This window comes from Puma concolor, chromosome C2, assembly GCF_028749965.1.
Source record: "Puma concolor isolate L17-30 chromosome C2, mPumCon1.1.hap2, whole genome shotgun sequence".
Classification (NCBI taxonomy): Eukaryota; Metazoa; Chordata; class Mammalia; order Carnivora; family Felidae; genus Puma; species Puma concolor.
The window spans coordinates 104,844,685-104,865,964 of NC_141675.1; the positions used below are offsets into that span (position 1 = coordinate 104,844,685).

Consider the following 21,280-nt stretch of genomic DNA (forward strand, 5'->3'; position numbering starts at 1 on the left):
CTAACTCAGACGCCCGCGGGGCAGCGGTCCGTAACCAGCAGGCCCAACCAGCTCCCAGCCAGTTAAGAGCTACAGAGAGATCTCAGCAGAAATGCGCTCCGCCCCTCCTTTGCCAGGAGGCGTGCACCCGACGGGGGGGTGGGGGGGGAACGCCACGCCCCCACGAGGGGCGGGACTGCCTCTCAGCCATCTCCTCCCCAGAGGCTCGGGGCGCTGTCCCGGCGTGACGTCATCCAGAAAGCCCGCCCTGGTTGGAAGGAATTTAGAAGAAAACAGGGCGGGAAGGAGGCGGAGTCTAGTTTCCCTGGAGACGGGTTGCTCGGCGGTCGCTTGGTAACCGGTCGCGGCGGTCCCGTCTGCGGCAACGCAGGCGGCTCAGGCGGCCGAGGTCTGTGGGCCGAAGCCCACGCGGGGCTCTTTCTGCCTGCTCTGCGATGGCGGCTGCGACGGCAGTGGTCACGCCCTCAGGTTTGGAGGATGGGGTGTCTCGGTCCCGCGGCGAAGGGGCCGGGGAGGTGGTCGTGGAGCGGGGGCCTGGTGCGGCCTACCACATGTTCGTGGTGATGGAGGACCTGGTGGAGAAGCTGAAGCTACTCCACTACGAGGAGGAACTCCTCCGGAAGAACAACCTGAAGCCCCCGTCCAGGTGGGTGCCCTCGTTCTCCAGCGCCTGGGAGCCGGCCAGGCCCGGGGAGATGCCTCCTCCGCCTTCTGGGGAACCTTGAACGCGAGTTGCACTTGCCTCCATCTTCCTAGGCAGGAAGGGGCACTTCCCCCCCGAACTTGGCGACAGAGGCCACGGAGTTCACAGAGTTTAGACTTGGTGTTTTTTAGAAAGAGTAAAGTTTCAGAAACGCAGAAAAGACTGGAAGACGGCTTTCCTAGACTTTAAAGCACCCACGCACCTCCACAAATCGCAAACTGTTTTTTCTGATTGTAAAAGTTGTAAAAGAACCTATTATAGAGGACTCAGAAAAACACAAGAAAGGGTGTAGAAAAAAAATACTGAAATCACCCATAATCTCATTCCCAAAGATGAATTTCATTTTAGCTGCTTCTAGTTTTTGTTTTCCTCTGAGATAATTTGTCTCTACAAGTGGTTAACTGCGGGTACCTAGGACCTTGCTCGACTTTATATGCAGTAAGTAAACTTGTTGATTAATTGTTATGGTTTAAAAGACTCCTGCCTTTGCAGTAACAGTACTCTCAGAAACTAAGAAGTGGAAAAGACAAATGAAACGACAGCTACTGGAACTGTGTCTATCATACAACCCAAAATTCTGCCCTTGTTCTGGTGGGGAACAGTCCATCATATCGTGAAGTCAATGCCATTAGTTGTTGAGGGTAATGCACAGCTAGCACTTTCTCTTCCAGTTAGTGTAGCTTAGTGATAGTCAGATAAATAAGCTAATACTTAGATTTGTTTATTGTGTAAAGTGCAATTTAGATTAAAAATCTGTAGTGATTTCTTTGAATGGGTATAGCTTGGCTAAAATAATTTCCCATGACAGTTTTGATCTCATTAGTCGATCTCTTCCAATAACTTGAATTTTAAGATATGTAGGCTCTATGTAAACTGCCCATATTGCTAAGTCGGTCTATAATAAAAGTTAGAGGAAAAAGTAGTGTTGCTTGATCCATGATAGAAATTGTGAGATTGAGAGTTATCACATAAATGAATTAAACAGGATAATATAAATAACCAACATTTTCTATGATAAAAATGTATTTTTGCCCCCAAGTATATTTTTCAAACTAAAAGAAAATGGCTTTAAGGCTCTGGTGATATAACCTCAGTACTATTTCCTCAGGAGTTCAGCAGTATATTTTGAGTCATGGATTTGAGTGGCAATATCCTAATTTAATGGTTCTCAAGAGTGTGGTCATCAGACCAAAAGCAGTATCACTTGGGAACTTATTAGAAATGCAGTTCCACGGGCCCTTTCCCTGGTCTGTATCAGAAATTTTAGGGGTGGAGCCTAGAAGTCTGTGTTTAACAAGCTTTTCAGGTGATTCTGATGCATGCTAAAGTTTGCAAACCGCTCTACTAGGTCTGGAGGATCTTTCAGTATCCAGTCCTGTGTCATGGAGTTGTCATCAGCCAGTAAGGAAAAGATGAATTTTTAGCAGTGGGTACTTTGAAGGGGTTGTGAACATATACCTGGAAGAACTTCATTACCTTTTTCTTCCCAGCCATCTCTTACCTTTCAAAACATTTACACTTACCCTGCAGGACAAACTTTGGAAAACAGAAAGAGTAGACTGCTGATTCTTATTTAAAATAGTTATAATAGCTAAAAATACAGTTATGAACATAATGGCAATAACTGCACATAAAGGGCAAAATTAGATCTTTGATCAGCTGACTGAAATGTTGTTAGCAAGTTTTATCCTTAACCTATTTAAGTATAAATCATATTGATCTTCATAGGACTGTTTTTAGTAGGCTAAGGGATTTAGCAAAAGTCAATAAATGTTTGTTAGACTGTGGATATGCTACTTAGTGGTTATTGAGGCTGGCTGCATCTCAAAACCATATACGAAGCTTTTGGAGCATACTTGTACTGGGGCTCTACTCCCAGAAGTTCTGATTTAATTCAAGAGGAAATAAGCAATGCTTGGTCCAGTAGCTATAGTTTGAGGAGCTCCTCAGGGGATTCAGCTATGCAGCCAAGATGAGAACAACTGTTTAACATACCCGATAGGTTAGGAACAGTATGTAAAGATACCAGGGACATTGTAAAAAATGTAAAAATGCATAGTGAATAATCATTAAGGTCTTTTGTTAAACTCTGAAATTCTCTTTAATTCCAAATTACCATTTTCAAGAGGTACTCTCTTATTAATTATTCCTGACATAAATGATTTTGGCAAAAGTTGTACATGATCAGTTTTTTAACATGCCCTGCATTTACTTGAGTGTAAGTTCTTTGATCTAATATTTTGTGTACAGTAGTAATTACCCTAGTCCTGTTGATTAAAAACTTTAATATGAGTGTTGTGGATTACTGGAAACTTCAGAGGGTGAATTGCAGATTTTTTTTAATTTAAAAATGTTAAATTGAAATTAAAGCCATTAAAAAATATTTCATATTCCATCCTCCCCCCTTGTTTTGAAACAGACACTATTTTGCACTGCCTACCAACCCTGGTGAACAGTTCTACATGTTTTGCACTCTTGCTGCTTGGTTGATTAACAAAGCAGGACGCCCCTTTGAGCAACCTCAAGAATATGATGACCCTAATGCAACTATATCTAACATATTATCTGAGCTTCGATCATTTGTAAGTGTAAATAACTGTCTTCTTTCAGAATGTTGTCAAGTTACGAATTTTAATATTGGTAATTCAACAACACAGATGCTACCCTTTTAGATGAATTGTCTATGAATAACAATATCTATACACACCCAATACATACGTATGTAAAATTATATTTGGATTTTTTCAGATAAAACCTCAGAATGGTTGGTATTATAATATTAATGCCACTTCTAAAAATGTTCAATGTACTCTTTGTAGCCCAAAGTAATAATATTTTTCTTAATCTTGTGATGTCTCAGAGGTAAATTTATGGATACTTAGTTCTCCTTCTAAAAAATGCTAGTAGGAAGCTGAAACATTGTATTTTGAAAGGGAACTTTGATGTAATAGACCATGATAGCGGTTGGTTGTACTTTTCATTTCTGACTTTTCCTGGGGGGCATTCAGTAAGAACTTTTGGTATACATGTTATTAACTTTTGACAAGTGATTCATTCTGTCCTTCCTATGGTTGTTTAATGATAGGATACCAAGCTAGTAGCTTTACTGTTTTGTTTTGTTTTTTCACCCTAATAGGAACAGTTACTTGTTCGGTCATGGGGTTATTGCCTTTCAATTTGATACCTTTGACAATAAAACATCCTCATTTTCCTTTAGTGTATGTATCAATGGATAGAAAAGATGGACTTCTAAGAAGCAATATAGTTCATTATTTTAAACCATATTTGAGAAATAGAGAAGTAATACACTTTTTCAGGAGTACTTTGCTTAAAATATTTTGACATATGGAATATAAATAACGAATAAGACACTGTATATCTTTTGTATTTCAGGGTAGAACTGCAGATTTTCCTCCTTCAAAATTAAAGTCAGGATTTGGAGAACATATATGCTATGTTCTTGACTGTCTAGCTGAAGAAGCATTAAAATATATTGGTTTCACCTGGAAAAGGTAAAAATTACCCAACCTGACAATGGTAATTTTATGTGGATAGCTTTTTCCTCTGTGGGTTCAGAGCTGTTTAATTGAACTGACAGGGAGTACTTCCTCTTGACTATTCTAAACTGAAAATGCCACAAGTGATTAAAAATGTCTGTGTATAGACAAAACTGGAATATCTGATTTTATCATGCTCTTGCCCAATTCAAATTTAAATAATTATTAAAGGTTCACCTGTAAATGAATATCTTCATCAATGTAGGAAATTTTTTCAAGGTCTCTTTATTTATATACACAAAGATGGAATGTACATGGTGGTAACTGATAGCTGTAGATTTAAGGAAAAAATGGAAATTAATATAGTACTTTAAAATGGGATTTTCCCTTTTTTTATAGATACTGGCCAAGAATAATAGCCATCTGAAGAAGCCACCTGACACTCTCTTAGATCTTATTTATTGCTTCTTTCTCTGACTTGACAGTGATGTGTCGTTTATATTTCTATGATCATATTTATCCCTTGGTTTTAAACTCATTTGTTTTCAGGTCAGGCTTTCTTGCCAGAAACTATGAACTCTTCATATATACTGTATAGCAGTTAGCATAGCACTTTGTATATCACAGATGCTCACATCATTTTAAACCATATGAAATTACTAATATTCATCTACTAATGAACTAAAAAATGGCAATTTTATGCTTCAACCTAAATATTATGAGTTAGTGTGGTATAAGGAATAACTATATGATTCAGATTACTTCTTTATTGGACTCCAAGAAAAGTTATGAGATGTGATACTCCATTTGGCATTTTTAAATATTATTAATTTTATTGTCCAATGTGTTCTAAATTCACCTGAAGTGATCCGTTTCTCAACCATTATTCAGTTTTGTACTTACTTTATTTGTAGGCATATCTAATTCTTGGCCACGTATTGTGATTTTGATAATTTATAAGGACTCTAAATATATGGGGAGGGAAAAGAGGGGAAAATATTGAAAATAGGCATCAGAGAATATGTCAGCTATGTAATGTATAATTTACATAGAAGTTACATATTTATAGATGACTATTTTACTTATTAAATATGTCGAAACAAATCCTAGAAGAACATTGCCTTTTAGACATTATCTATTTCTAATTAATAAAAAAATAGGAAATTTATTTTTTAAATGTTGATTTTTATATTTTGTTAACCTGTCTGAGGTATAGATTTTTAAAATAAGTTTCCAGAAATAAACCTAAATACTTTTGGGTATTTTTAATATGGGAAATACATGTCACTAATCTTGATGGAGAAATGATTGTTCAATACTTAGTATTAGGACCACTGATTAGATTTTGGAAATAAGTTGGAGCCTTTCTTATTCCATCAAAACAAATTTCAGATTGATCAAAGGTGTAAATGTGAAAAATGAAACTGTAGGAGTACTAAAAAGTCAAAGGTGGTTGAGATTTGTCATGTGAGGGAAAAGCTAGGATCCATGCAAGAAGAGGTTGCCAAGTCTATGTAACAAGAATTGTAAAAATCCTGAATGGCCAAGATTATATAAGTAATAGACTGGAAAAAATAGTTTTAACACAAGTTAAGCAAAGCACCCATTTTCTTAATATACAAAAGGGCAAAGGGCATAAATAGACATTTCACTGGAAAAGAAACACCAATAACTGATTAAAACATGAAAAAGTGTTCAATCATTCTCCTGTGAAAGAAATGCAATAAAACAAGAGAGATTTTTCATGTATATGATTGGCAAAGATTAATATTTATTTACAATATTGGTGAACATGTGGAAATGGAGTCACTGTTTTTGGGAATGGGAAGTAGGGTAACATTTTGGAAGTTGGTTTTTGGTGATATACATCAAAACAATACAATGTACAAAGTTGTTGACCCAGCTATTCGTTCTACTGGTATAAATTTAATGTAATTGATAGACGTAAAGGTAAATGTACAAGGATGATCTTTGTAAAATTGTTTAGTAAAAAAAACCAGAAACCACCTCAATGTTCATCCATAGTTGCTAATTAGTTATGGTACTATTTAACAGTTCAATGGAATTCAGTGCCGGGGGGGCGAGGGGGGGGGGGGGAGAGAAAAATGTATATGTACTTAAATGTGGTATATTAGTAAGTGAAAAAAGTATATTGGGTAACTATATGCATGTTACCATCCTAATTGTGTAAATTTATTCTTTAAATTTGGAGAGAAACATTTTTGCTGCTTTACGTAGAAAGTTTCAGAAAGAGTACATCAAACATGTAACGGTGATTATGGAAGGCAGGTAGAAAAGGATAATATCTGGTGTAGAAGGGATTCTTAATATTCACATTATACCTTTTTGTCATGCTAAAATGTTTTGTTTTTAACTCTCCTCTCATACTAAGCTTTATTATTTTAGACCAACATACCCAGTGGAAGAATTAGAAGAAGAAACTGTCCCAGAAGATGATGCAGAATTAATATTAAATAAAGTGGATGAAGAATTTGTGGTATGTGTGTTGCTGAACTTTTTGTTTTTGTTTTTGTTTTGGATTTCTTTCCCTTCCCTTAATTCCCCCAGATTTCCATTTTCAGGAATATATTTTGTTTCATTGTTTCTAGGGAAGAAAAGCTTTTAAATAGTGTACCCAGTATCAGTTGTTGAGACTTTTGGTTAAGTTAATGCTCATGGTTTCTAATGACTGAGGTCTGAATTATAGTCAAGGTTCTTATAGACAGGAAATAGTGAACTGCTAGTTATATGAGTAACCATTTTATTAGCAACCATTCTTGATTTTAAATGGGCTATAAATAATAAAGAACTTAAAAAGAACAGTAGTATTTAGGATTAATATATTCTGCTTCATAAGAACAGTATTCATTTCTCAGGGACTTCTGTATGCTTCTAAAATTAGAATAAGTACCACCCTTTAGGAATTTTTAAAAATACTTATAAATACCAACATTATTTAAATTGTTGGGCAGTATCTTGGCCTTTACCATTCTTAACATTCTATTTATATTCTGAAACTAAATAATCAAGTCTATAACAGATTAGACAACTAACATGGTAGAGACAAAGAACACTCTCATAACCAGAGATGGATTGACCATGGTGTTTTAGGAAGTATAATGTGATATGAAATTGAAATAGCAGGAAAAAACCCTTTTTTAAGGTGTACTTTACTGTCATAAACCAATTACATTTTCAAGGTGAATTTTTAAATAAGTAGATAATAAGTATATTCTATATTTCAGCTTAATTTATTATGTGATTATATACTACAAAGATATTAATCACTGCATCATTTTATAGCAAATGCTGAAAATAACCATTAAATAAATTAGACTATATCCAAATAGTAGAATATTGTATAGCCATTAAGATTGTTTACAAAGAAATGTTATTGACATAGGGATGATAACTTAATGCTGTATGCATAAATTCAAGTATGTAAAATATACAAAAAAAGAAAAAATAACAATATGTCAACATTAGTTACATATGGATAGAAAGATTATGGATGATTATTTTCTGTGCTTCTTTGTATTATCAAAGTTCTTAATGTGTCTTATCAGAGCATAAATATTTTAAACTGTAAATATAAAAAAGATCATTCTGTTATTTACAGAAGGAAAAAGACCATTGTAAAACTAATGAATTTAATAGATATCTTTTTAAATATGACACATTTAAAAAATTAAGGTAAATGTATATTCATTCTGCATGTGTTTTATTGAGCACCTATTGGGCAAGACGCTGGTGGAACTGTATATACAAAGGCTCTGAGGCAGGAAGAAGCTTAGCTTGATCAAGGATCTGAGAAAAGACCACTGGGGCCAGATCTCCTAAATGAGGCAGGGTTGTGTGTGTGTGTGTGTGTGTGTGTGTGTGTGTGTGTGTGTGTGTGTGTGTGATAAGATTAACAAGGAAGATAGACCAAGTCCAGATCATTTTCGCCATTTTTTTTTTTTAATTTTTTTTTTTCAACGTTTATTTATTTTTGGGACAGAGAGAGACAGAGCATGAACGGGGGAGGGGCAGAGAGAGAGGGAGACACAGAATCGGAAACAGGCTCCAGGCTCTGAGCCATCAGCCCAGAGCCCGACGCGGGGCTCGAACTCACGGACCGCGAGATCGTGACCTGGCTGAAGTCGGACGCTTAACCGACTGCGCCACCCAGGCGCCCCCATTTTCGCCATTTTTAAGGAGTTTAGACTTTTTTCTTGTGTAATAGATCTTTTCATTCAGGCCCAGAGAATGTTAAGTTCTCACATATTGCCAATTGTTCACCTCATTAATTTTACTCAGGTATTTTCCTCATCTTGTCTTTTTAGTAACTGTTTATTAGTTAATGGTTTAGGAACAGAAACCTGGTCCTAGCGCATCAACTTTTAGCTTCAGAGACATAACTGAAACCTGCAAGTCAGAGGAAAAAAAAAAAAGGTACAAAAACCTACTAGCCAGAAAGAAAGCTCTGAAGGTAGAAACCAATTTTACATTTTTTTTGTACCTCTACATTATTGTACAGTGCTTGGTGCAAAGTGGATGTTCATTAAATATTTGACTACCAAATCAGCTGTCAGTAAATTGCTGTGTAACTTGTAGAAATTATAGCTGATTTTTTTCTGAGAACCCTTTGAAGTCCAAAGCAGCATCATTAGGTATGTAAATTAGAGATACAAACTAGAAAGCAGCCTCTTTGCACATTTCTTCCCAACTATAAGGTAAAGTCCTACTGTCATAAGACCAAACTGAAGGCCTTCTTCAAAGGCCTGAGGCTGTTAGTTCCCTTATGTCAAGTCTCTTGAATTTTTTCCTCTTTTCTTTCTTTCTTTTTCCCTTTTCTTTCTTTCTTTTCTTTCTTTCTTTTCTTTCTTTCTTTCTTTCTTTCTTTCTTTCTTTCTTTCTTTCTTTCTCTCTTTCTCTCTTTCTCTCTTTCTTTCTTTCTTTCTTTCTTTTTCTTATTGTTATCATATTCTAAGGAGTCCTCAGTTACCTCTCCCATTCCTTTTGTTAAGGAGATCAGTGCCAAAAAGCATTTGGACAGTGGGATGTTACATTATTTTGTTGCCAGAGTTTGAGGTGGCTCAAGGATGGAAAAGATTAATTTCTGACAGAGTAAAATTCTGCTATAATCATCTAGAAACTAGAATCCTTCAGTTTTAGACTTGTCATATCAAGGTAGGACACACTGATAACTGTTAAAAGGTAGAACAAGTATTAGTCACAAAACAATATTTTCACCTGCTGTATATAATCATATACTTAGTAATTGGCAGTTAGAGAATTAAAAGGGTATATACTAGGCAAAGAAACAGTAGGAAATTGTTCAGTGTCTTCTAAATAACCAAAATCAGAATACTCCATTTATTTTAAAGCTTTTTTGGTAAGTTTGTTTATATTCAAATTGCTTTTGAATACTGTCTTAATAATATTTAGTAACAAATCTTTTTTTTTTGACTGCCCACTATTAAAGCCTTTTGCCTATTAGTGTTTAATCCAGTACTAATTCAACAAGTATTTATTGATCCCCTATGTAAACTGTACTGATTAGGTTATTGTAAAAGCATAATAAACTTGTCTCTTCTCCCATGGGCATCAAGTCATTGGCATTTCAGTCATTTACTCTGGTTGTTAAGTAGGTCATCATTAGTGCAAACACAGAATAAACTGAGCCGCATCTCAAAGGTGTGCATCTGCATTTATGGTTAAGATTTAAGATGTAAACAGTTACATCAATTTTGTGTACCCCTCTATGCTCCACTGCTCCTCCTCCCTAAAAAAGTAAATGTAAAAAAATGTAAACATAAAAAAGTAAATGTCACTTGAGTGTATTTATACTCTGCATTTACATTGGTTCATATTTTACAAAAATCTTTCCAGTTCCCCAAAGATTAGCATAGTTCTCATAACTTACCTTAGTGGCCCCACCCCCCAGAGTTTCAGAGTGATCTGGGATGGGACCTTAGAATTTGCATCCTAACAAGTTCCCAGGTGATGCTGATGCTGTGGTCTCAGAACCACATTTTGAGAACCACTGTCTTACATCCTTCTAAATTCTTTTTTTTTTTTTTTTTTAAATTTTTTTTTTCAACGTTTTTATTTATTTATGGGACAGACAGAGACAGAGCATGAACGGGGGAGGGGCAGAGAGAGAGGGAGACACAGAATCAGAAACAGGCTCCAGGCTCCGAGCCATCAGCCCAGAGCCTGACGCGGGGCTCGAACTCACGGACCGTGAGATCGTGACCTGGCTGAAGTCGGACGCTTAACCGACTGCGCCACCCAGGCGCCCCACATCCTTCTAAATTCTTAAAGATCAGGATTATCTTTGAAATCTACCACTGCAGCTTTGTAGAACTGTATGTGTGGAAGTGTCCACCAAATAATTTTTTCCTTTGAGGACCAAGCTCCATTCGCTGTATTACCACGTCCTTAAGCCTAGGTTATTGTTAAATTTGTTTCACCCGCTATGTCACTTATCACCACAGAGACATTTGAAGAGAAAGGGGAGCTAATTTTTTGACCTTCATGCTTTAGAACCTGCTTAAGACTTCATATTTACTGTATATTGGGGAGGGGATTGCCTCTCAAAGGGTCACTTCTGACCCTACTGCCCACACCAATTGGCCCAGGGGTCAGAACCAACTTTGAATCTACATCAACTATCCTTTAAGATAGTTAATATCTAAGATACAAGGTTAGTATCTCAAATATATATTTATATCTTTAAATAGATTTAATATTTTAATATCTTTAAATAGACCTAGGGCCCATGGGCCAAAGAGTACTAATGACTAAACTTAGTAATTTATTAAACTTGAACATAGAAGAGATGAGATGTCAAAAATATGAATTAATGGGATTGGTCCACAGTGCAGATGAGAATATTCTGTGTCAACTTCATTTTTGTCCATTTTAGTCATGTTACTCAAAATTGACATTAACTCCTTCCATTGTCTTTCTATTTCATATATACCACTCTGCACTGTTTCTTATTCTTATGCTTATTTATCCCTAGTTTTATAGTAATGGCTCTTCCTTCTTCCTTGTTTTTCTTTTTTCAGTAACTATAAAAAGGCCCTGTTTTAAAAGGCACCATTAAAACCTCTAAAAACAGATGACCTGTTAATAACATTATGCCCTAGTTTACACACACTACCAGGCTTTTAAATACTCTTTCCTGCATTGGTCTTTATATTGAGCTTAGTATATTGTGTATGTAAAAACTGGAAATACATTTTTTAAATTGTAACTTTTTATAATTATTAACTTTTAAAACTCTTATTTTTCTAAGGAAGAGGAGACAGACAATGAAGAAAACTTTATTGATCTCAACGTTTTGAAGGCCCAGACATATCGCTTGGTAAGTTACATGGAATACACACAGGACCAACAAGCAATCAGTATACTTGTTCTGCTGAAAGTTGAAACAAGTAGAAACCATTGTTTGCCATTGTTTTGTGCATGATGTGAAAAGTAGCTCTCAAAAGTTGTTTCCTATATATAAAATGTTATAATTATAGCAAATAAAAAATCTGGAGGGTCGAGTGAGACAGCCTCTAATCTGTACCATGGAAAATCCACATACTGCTTCTCATATAAACTGAAAATAACTCATTTGTCATTTTTATTATAGAAAGACATTATTTGATTTCAAGTTATTTTCCATTCTAATTGACTAGTATTGAATGGTCTTGATTATAGGAAAATACTTAAATGGTAATTCTTTGAAATTAAAATGGATTATTTTAAGACTGGTATATGGATAAAGTAGTCAGACATTGCTTTAAGTCAGTGTTGGCTTATGTTAATTAGGAAATAAATGTAGGCTATAAATGAGAACCCACTCAATGAAATGTTTCCTTTTTAAAAAAAAAATTATTTTTAATGTTTATTTTTGAGAGAAGTGAGAGACAGAGCACAATCAGGGGAGGGGCAGAGAGAGAGGGAGACACAGAGTCCGAAGCAGGCTCCAGGCTCTGAGCTGTCAGCACAGAGCCTGATGCAGGGCTTGAACTCACGAACCAAGAGATCATGACCTGAGCCAAAGTCGGAGGCTTAACCACCTAAGTCACCCAGGAGCCCCTCAATGAGATATTTCAAAAGTACATGTAGGATTTTTGTATTTTATTATATATATATTCAAATAAATGATACTTAATTGTTCAAAAAGGTATGCATGGAATATAATATTTTTTTTTTTAATGTTTTAACTGTTTTATTTTAAGTGTATTTATTTTTGAGAGAAAGAGAGAAACAGACCACGAGCAGGGTAGGGGCAGAGAGAGAGAGAGAGAGAGAGAGAGAGAGAGAGAGAGAATCCCAAGCAGTCTCTGTGCTGTCAGGATGGAGCCTGATGAAGGTCTCAATCCCATGAACTGTGACATCACAACCTGAGCTGAAATCAAGAGTCGGACGCTCACCTGACTGAGCCACCCAGGTGCTCCTGGAATGTAATATTCTTATTTGCCCTTTATTTAACTTTTCTTGTCTAAATTCTACAAACAAGTTTGAAACTTCCTTGGCCATCCCACCTCAGGACGATCTCTTCATTTATCACTTACTGCCTTAGTATCATTAGTCAGCATTATTTATAATTGTTAATGAAATGTGTGTTTTCTGCCCACCTTGAGATGCAATAAAACATAACGTACAATATTGTGGCTAACTTGCCTGAATGTGTGAGTTGACTTTTAATACATTTATATTCTCCATAGCATAACACAGAAGATGCCAAATACATGAATTCATTCATTCATTCTTAAATGAATTAGTGTATTTTTATTGCTCAATTGAAAACTGAGAATATAATCTGATATAGTATATCAGAATAATATGTTAATATTGAAATTCAAACAGATAAACTCCAGTTGTAACAGTACTTTGGTAGTACTTTATAGTTTTCAAAGTACAGTTGACCCTGAACAACACGGGTTTGCACTGCACAGGTGCACTTACACATGGATTTTTTTCACAATGGATACAGTACAATACTATAAATGTATTTATGTTTTTCTCAATAGCATTTTCTTTTGTCTTTATTGTAAGCATACAGTATATAATGCATATAACATACAAAATGTGTATTAATTGACTATGTTATCACTAAGGCTTCCAGTCAGTAGTAGGCTATTAGAAGTTAGGGTTTGGGGAGTCAAAAGTTAGTCCCAGATCTTTGATTATGTAGGGGTCAGCACCCCCCTAACTCCAGCGTTGTTCAAGGGTCAACTGCACTTTAGAATACATCCTTTATTGACCTTGTGAAGGGTTTGGGTAGATGTTGTTATCTTCATTGTACAGATACAAAAACTGAAATTTATAATCTTTGGACAGTTTACTCTTTTAAAAAACTAATAAGATTGCAGTAGCTGAATTTGAATTGTTTGTTCTAAACTCCCAAGTCTATTACTTTTTTCCCTTTACACCATACAAGAGTTCAGCAGGTAGGTATGGTTTGTTTGATTCCTACCTTAAACAAGAACACTGTGGTGCTTGATGTTCCTAAGTGTTGAAGATGATGATGAAGTTCTCCTAAAGTATGAGGGAAAAAAACAAAAGTGATGGATATACAATTATTCTCAGAACGAAACTGTCATTTGTGTTATTCATTCTTCCATTGATAGTATAAATAGAACCTCTAAAGGCCGCCTGGGATTCCCTCTGGATAAAGTAGTTTGAGAATTAGAAGGGGTTTAAGTAATTTAATTTGCCTCTATCACTACTCTAAGTTCCTGTTTGTCCTGATTTCAGTTTTTACTTTAAGCTATTTAAGTTTCCCCTACCTATGCCTTTGTAAGTTATCTAGGTATTAGATTCTTTGGACAAATATTATATAACATAAACTCCTTCAAGCTGAGGCTATGTTGTATTTTCACAAGAGGAAGAAGTCTGAACACCAGGTGTTTGTGGATGGTCAGCCACAAAGTTCTAATGAGGCAGAAAACCCTTTCATATTTAAAAAAATCTGGCATGCTTATGATGTTGCCCACTAAAGCCATCTGCCTGAGACAGCTGTATCTGACTCTACCTTATGATGGCTTAGGCTGCTCTTTCCCCAAGACAGAACTGCTGTATAGGTTAGTAACATAGATTTAAGATTTTATGTTTCATGCAGCAGGTGGACTCACAATGCAGAGGAAATATTATTTTAGCAAAGTTGCATGCAGTGAGTTTTTTGCTAGAATAAAAATGACATGTACTCTCTAGGAAATTGATATACTAAATGTAGATGTGACTGTGCCACTCTAGCCATTTATGGATTATAACGGTCCTCTCTACCTGTGATTTTGAAAACATAGATGCTTCTCCAATTATTCTCTGTTCTCTCACCTTGCTTTATTTTTCTTTACAGACCCTGGCAACATATTAATTTCTATCTATTGTCTATCTCAGTCACTAGAGTGCCTTCTCCTCTGCGCGGGAGCTTTCTTTACTACTTTTTCACCTGTGCCGGGTGTGTAGAGACTGCTCAGTACTGACTAATCTTGAAGGAATACGTGTAGAAATGAATGCTGTTTTACATTTACAATTTTATAGGCAAGGTATAGCTTAATCTTCATAGAGAAAAGAACTGCTCAACTATAATTACTTCCTCTTCTATGTACCAGGTATGATAATGCAGGGAGAAATCCACTTATATTCCCTTCTTTCACTAAATAAAGTGATACCTAGATACTAAAAAGTGTGCTTGCTCTTAAGGATCGTGGTAATGCAAGAAGATGAGCCTGTACAGCATCTTCTTGAGATTTGTGGTAAATGGAGCGAGAGAGAATGTAAATGGAAAAGACGTGTTGCAGATGATGTTCTCTGAAAGTGGACACTGAGACAGGGTTTGTGGTGCAAGATGTTGATTATGAAAGGAAGGGAGAAGAATTGGGCCGGGAGAGAAGCCTAGCTGTGATTCAGGCCTGACAAAACCTGGGGCAACTTGCTGAAGAGCTCTGGACCAAGTGCTGCCTGCTTGGCCCCGTCACTGGAGGCAGGCTGCCCTGGGAAGGACATGCGGCCAGGTCGAGGTGGCTCTCTGCAGGTAAGACAGCCTGAGGGGGCTGACAGCAGCAAGCTGTCTGCTGGCCACGTCTTTCCTTGAGAGGGGACCTGGTGGTCCATCTTCCTGACTACCACAACATATTTAAATCCTGCAGCTGCTAATTAGAAGAATTTGTGAAGAGATACTATGTACCCACTGACTAAATTTTGAAGTGTCTACTTGGATCATGACATAGCAGTAGTGTTTCACGAACCCTGAAAATGTTGTTCTAAGAAAATGGTTCCTCTGATCATTGGTGTATGCTTACAGTGATGAAGCTGGTTTGTTTTGGAAGCACTTGTTTTTCAGAACATTTCTTTACTCTCAGGTTTAAAAAGTACGTTTTAAAGTTACTTTATTCTGTGCTCTCCCCCCTAATTCTCTTACACCCCTTATGGCTTTGTCAAATATAATACTTTGCAAGAAAATAACTTTTACAATTAGCAAGGGATTGCTATATCTTCCAAGGTTTTATTTATAGGTTATTTGAATTTTGATATAGCTTTTCTTAGAAGAAAAAAAGATATAAATATTAGTCTTGAAGGCTAGCCCACAAAGTTCTACATTCTCTCTGCCCCTCTGATTTCCTGAATTGTCTTGAAATCCAAAATTTAGCCAAAAATTCCTTGGGGGTGGTCATGGGGAAGACACTGGTATCGTATTAAAGATCTCACAGTTGGGCAGAGCCCCTGATGGGTAGGGGGACAGTAGAATTTCAGAGATGTGAGGGGCGGGAGCAGGAAAGGAAGGCCCTGGCGGCAAGGTGTCAGGCAGGTGTTTAGGCCATTTCTAGTTCTGTCTCGAGTATGTTAACTGGAAACTGCCTGCACGGTTGTGGCAGCTACACTGTAATTACAAGTGGTCTTTGTTGCTCCCCTCCATTCTGAAGCTCAGTGGAGTCATAGCAGCAGTGTTGTGGCAGCATAACACAGATGTGTCATTCTCCTCCCCCAGTGGAAAAAAGATGGGAGGGAAGCTGTGCGCTCGAGTTCTATTTTTAAATGTCCATCACTTCATTTCAAAACATTTTTTCAAACATGCCATAGATACCATTCTTCCTTGAGATGCTAAATTTGAGGTTTTAGAAACCAAATTCTGAGTTAGACAGCATAAAACCAACTATCTCAAAAGGTTTAAACACAATTGGTTTTTAATTACTTAGCAAAAAATTCATTGTACCAAGAATGAGAGAATTTTTAGCTTAAAAAGCAAAAGCTGTAAGGAAGCAAAAATCTGGGCTTAGAATAAAAATGTCATCTCAGTTTTTGAGTGTCATTGTGGCAAGCCCACAATATTGTAATCAAAAAGGGAAGAAGATGGATCTACTTTGGTTAATATCTTAAATACTTTAAATTTTCTTCATTTTACATTGGATTTACATTTCACTCCTTGACACAATGTCCTTTCTGAGTAACATAGGAGAAAAGCACTGTTCTGAAATATAACTTGCCCCCTGGGTTTCCACTGGTTCTGATTCCTGCTTGAAGAAAATGGTTTTTCTTCTCCTTTCCTAAAACATTTGAGTGTTTGTCCTCCTGTGTTGTGACTGTGAGAAGTCTGGTTGGTGTTTCACAGGAGAAACAATTAAAGCACCACATGTCTGAGCATGATGGAACACCTTATGACTGAGTAAATGCTTTTATTTCTCTGGTAACTAACCTGTACCACCCCATCAGTTTTATATCTGGAGGTGAATAGAAAATGTAGGTTAGAGAAAAGAAGCTGTACTCCACACTGCTCAGAAGGAGCTCAAATGGCAGTTCTTTCTGGGTGTAAAAGAGAGTTTTGCTTGATCTTTTAGTGTAGCTTTTGAATCCGCCCTTGGAATAGGAAAGATTCTTCCTTCCATCCTGATTTTATTGTGAGTCTAAAAAGGAGTAGGAAGCAAGGACTTTTCAAGGTCCTTTCCAGATCTGAGTCCACACCTTCAACACTGGCTCCATGGTGAAGAGTAAGCCTTGGCTAAATTTCTGACTGCATGTCAGTTGAGCACCTGACTCTTGATTTCAGCTCCGGTCATGATCTTAGGGTCGTGAGATCAAGCCCCACCTTGGGCTCTGCCCTGGGCATGGAGCCTACCTAAGATTCTCATTGTCTCTCTCTCTCTCTCTCTCTCTCTCTCTCTCTCTCTCCCTCTCCCTCCCTCCCTCCCTCCCTCCCCCTCTCCCTCTCCTTCTCCCTCTCCCTCTCCTTCTCTCCCCCTCCCACCCTCCCTCCCTCTACCCCTCCCCTGCTTGTTCACTCGCTCCCCACCCAAAAAAAATTCTGACTGCATGTCACTAGACACTTAGTAAATTAACCTGTGACTCTGCTTTCTTATCTGTGCAGTGGTGACACAATTCTTCCCAGGGTTGTTTTGAAATTAATATAACCTAACTAGCTTGATGCATTTCTTCTTTTATATAATTTTTCACCTTTCCTAGAGGTTGGAACTAAGAGATTGGAATGTTACCAACATCCTCATGTGCTGTAGGAGAGTAGAAAAAGCCCCCATCTCTCGATACAAATAAGTTTCTAGATTACCATGAGTATTTTTGAGTAAGAAGCTTACATAGGATATAAGTTATCAAGAAGTTTTCATTTTTATGTAATTTGGGAAGCCTTGGTGATGTCATGTCTTTATTTTCATAATCTGTCACATGGATGCTTATTGAAGGCCCATGAGACGAAATCTGCTATCATGTAAGGTCTCCCCTACAGAAATGACTCGGGAATTTGATGAAAAGTTAATAGGATATTTTCCAGGGTTCATTTGAGAGCTGTCATTTTATAAATGGATAGATTATATTTCCTGAATCAATGCCAATAGCAGATATTTATTATGTAATTCAGTATATTAGATGGGTACCAAGATTGTGTGCTTTTTTCCGTCCTCTATAAACTGTATTCTTTAAATCCACCAAACCCCACCCATCCGTCTCTAGCAGTGTTGGTGCTTTGATGTTTGTCTAATGGTTCATTTTAATCCAGGACATCTAGTTGGACACTAAGACCTGCAGATGCTGACTTTGAAATCTCCCTCACATGCATCCCTTCAGCTGTCTTTCAAGGCCAAGTCCTCTTCATCTCCTGTCGGGATTATATAACAATAATGGCCTGAATTGTCTTTGATCCTTACCCTTCGATCCTACCCTCACCCTTTTGTAAAATATTTTTCACCCTACTCTTCTATCTTGCTTACCAAAATGACTTTTATCAGGTCATTTTGAGTTCAGTAACTTTTGATGGCTTTTCAGTGCCTATAGGTCAATTTATATAGATTATAAAACAATAATTTTTTGGTCTGGATTTCCAGACTCTTAGCAGTTTGACAACTGTCCATATAGCCAACCTTATTTTCTTCTGCAGGAGTAACTTTTTTCCAGATAAATGGATCCTCTCATAAGTTTTCAAACACCTCATGAGCATATCTGCTCTCATCTTTGACCCCTATCTAAAATACCTTCTCATCCTTTCTCTATTTGACTCTTAAACCTTCAGAGTTCAGCTCAAATTCTGTCTTTTTAGTGACACTTTCCCAATTGCCCCAGTCCCATTCAATTCTGTGGCCCACAAATCTACAACGCATAACTATTCATAAAACATATTTAGAACATTCTAGAAGGTTCTTTCATGAGGATTTTTATCATTTTATTACTGTCCCTGAAATAGAATAGTACCTGCCATATAGTAGGTGCCAAATAAAGATTTGTTGGATACAGGGCTCCTGGATGGCTCAGTCAGTTAAGCATCTGACTCTTGACTTCTCCTCAGGTCATGATCTCAAAGTTTGTGAGATTGAGCCCCATGTTGGACTGTGCACTAACAGCAGAGCCTGCTTGGGATTCTCTCTCTCTCTCTCTCTCTCTCTCTCTCTCTCTCTCTCTTCTCTCTCTTTCTGCCTCTCCCCCACTAGCACTTGTGCACACATGCATTCTCTCTCAAAATAAAGAAACATTTATTAAAAATCATAAAAAAAAGATTTGTTGGCTAAATAAAGTTGTTTTACCTTGCTTGTAACTCTTCTTGGCCTCCCTTCTGGCTTAGAAGACAAAATTCATATTCCTCACCCTAGCTTCTAAGGTCTTTCACAAAGTATTTAACTCTTTTTTTGGCTCCCCAGTATTCGCCTTTCTAAGCCCCCAGTCGCTCTTGATGTGGTGTTCACAAGCCATGTGCATTTCTATTTCAGTATCTTGGCTTATGATGCTTTTCCTGACTATAAACACTTGGCTTGTCTCTTTTCTGCCTATTTGCATTCCATACATCCTTATAAGGTTAAACTTAGATCTCATCGTCTCCATTAAAACACACTTCTCCCTTTCATTCGAATTCCTAAAGCATTTACACCTATACCAGCTAGTTTCTGGAAGTTAATCAAACTTCTTATTTTTACCTGCTTTTATTGAAAACACTTCTTTTTAAAAGTGTAATATATACCTGTTGTTGTTTTTTTTTGAATGAAGCCACAAAAAAGTGCAAAGAAAAATTTGAAAACATCCGCAAATCTCATCACCCAGATATAAATACTGTATCACTTGATGCATAATTGCCCTGAGGTTATGTAAGATGCTAGTATTTGGTGAATCTGGATGAAGGATATATGGGAATTCTTTGTACTATTTGTGTAATTTATTTGTGGGTCTAAAAAAAATTATACAGACCCATAAATAGATTGGTGAAGTAGTATAGTGTTCATAAAATAATCCAAATAATATGGTGATATTAATAATATAGGAAACAATGCAAATACGTGGGGGGAAAACTGGACTGTTTAATTAACTGGTGATAGAATAATAAGCTGTGCATCTGGTGAAAAAAGTTGGGCTCTTTCCTCATATCATACACCCAAATAAACCCCACATGGATCAACAAATTAGAAAATGATAAGGTATGAAAACAAGAACATGACTGACAAGTGTTATACTCACGGGTTGAAATTGACATAATAAAGCCTGGCAAGAATACTAAAAACCATAAAAGAAAAGCACTAATAAATCTGAATGCATAAAAATTAAAGGCTATATATGAAAGAGTGGGGTGGGGAGCACCATAAAGTTAAAAGACAAGTGATAAACTGGGGAAACATAGTTGTAACCTGTATGACACAAGGATTGATAGGCATTTGGTAAGGTATCTAAGAGTTTGTGTTCTATAGTAACATTCCCTGGGCCCTGCCACTCTACTAATGATGTGACGTTGGGAAAATTAGCTAACTGCTCTATACCTTACCTTTCTTATTTGCAAAAGTGGGAATAAGAGTCCCTTGATTCATGGTGCTATTATTGGGCATTTAACATAGGTGAAAGCATTGAGAACCATGCTTGGCATTAATAATAGTAATAGTAACTGCTAAAATATATTGAGGCTTACTATGTGCCAGGCACTGTGCAAACCTTTTAAAATGTATAATTTAATCATCATAACAACTCTTCCAATGAGAAGGGTACTATTATCCTCATCTTACCGATGAGAACCCTGAGATTTATAGAGGTTTTATAACTTGACCAATACCTAAGAAGCAGTGGAGGTAGGATTTGAGCAGAGATGGGATTCCAGACCCATCCTCTTGACATTTACACCATACTGTGGCAATTCTTAAGACATTTTAGTTTTCTTTTCCTTGAGTCTTGAGACTCTTTAATCTTGACAGTTAATTAGACTTTCATGTCCCTCTTAGTAGATGTATGAATTGAGCTCTTCAAATGTATTAGGTTGCCATCTCAGAGAAAAGAAGCCTTATAGAAATTCATTACATAAAGAATTAAACTTACTTTGGCATACTCTATAACACCAACTATAATGTCTGTGGTAGTTTTTCCATACATGCTTGTTGGGGTACTTTCTTTCAGTTTTATCTTGAGAAAATAAAAAATCAGGACTGATTTTACCTTAGCACTTAATGGACATTAAATTAGCTAAAGTAGTAGCAAAGACAGGTGTTTGAGATATTAAACAGAAATAATACTGGAAGTTGCATTCTCATTCAAAAATAATTTCAGATTTCTTATTAGTAAGTTAAATTGATTTTTTTTTAATTTAGGGAGCTTTTTAAACTTTTTTTGATTTGTGAGCATA

General features: G+C 36.7%; 1 protein-coding gene across 1 annotated transcript in view; it reads left to right on the forward strand.

Moving 5' to 3' along the window:
* Positions 1–299: 299 nt before the first annotated feature.
* The window catches only part of IFT57 (intraflagellar transport 57), a 54,053-nt gene continuing 33,072 nt past the window's right edge, over positions 300–21,280 (forward strand). The window contains exons 1-5 of the mRNA XM_025913405.2: positions 300–646; positions 3,123–3,285; positions 4,097–4,215; positions 6,607–6,697; positions 11,489–11,557. Of these exons, the coding sequence (XP_025769190.2) occupies positions 435–646; positions 3,123–3,285; positions 4,097–4,215; positions 6,607–6,697; positions 11,489–11,557 (654 nt within the window). The 5' untranslated portion in view covers positions 300–434. The remainder of the gene's footprint in view (positions 647–3,122; positions 3,286–4,096; positions 4,216–6,606; positions 6,698–11,488; positions 11,558–21,280) is intronic.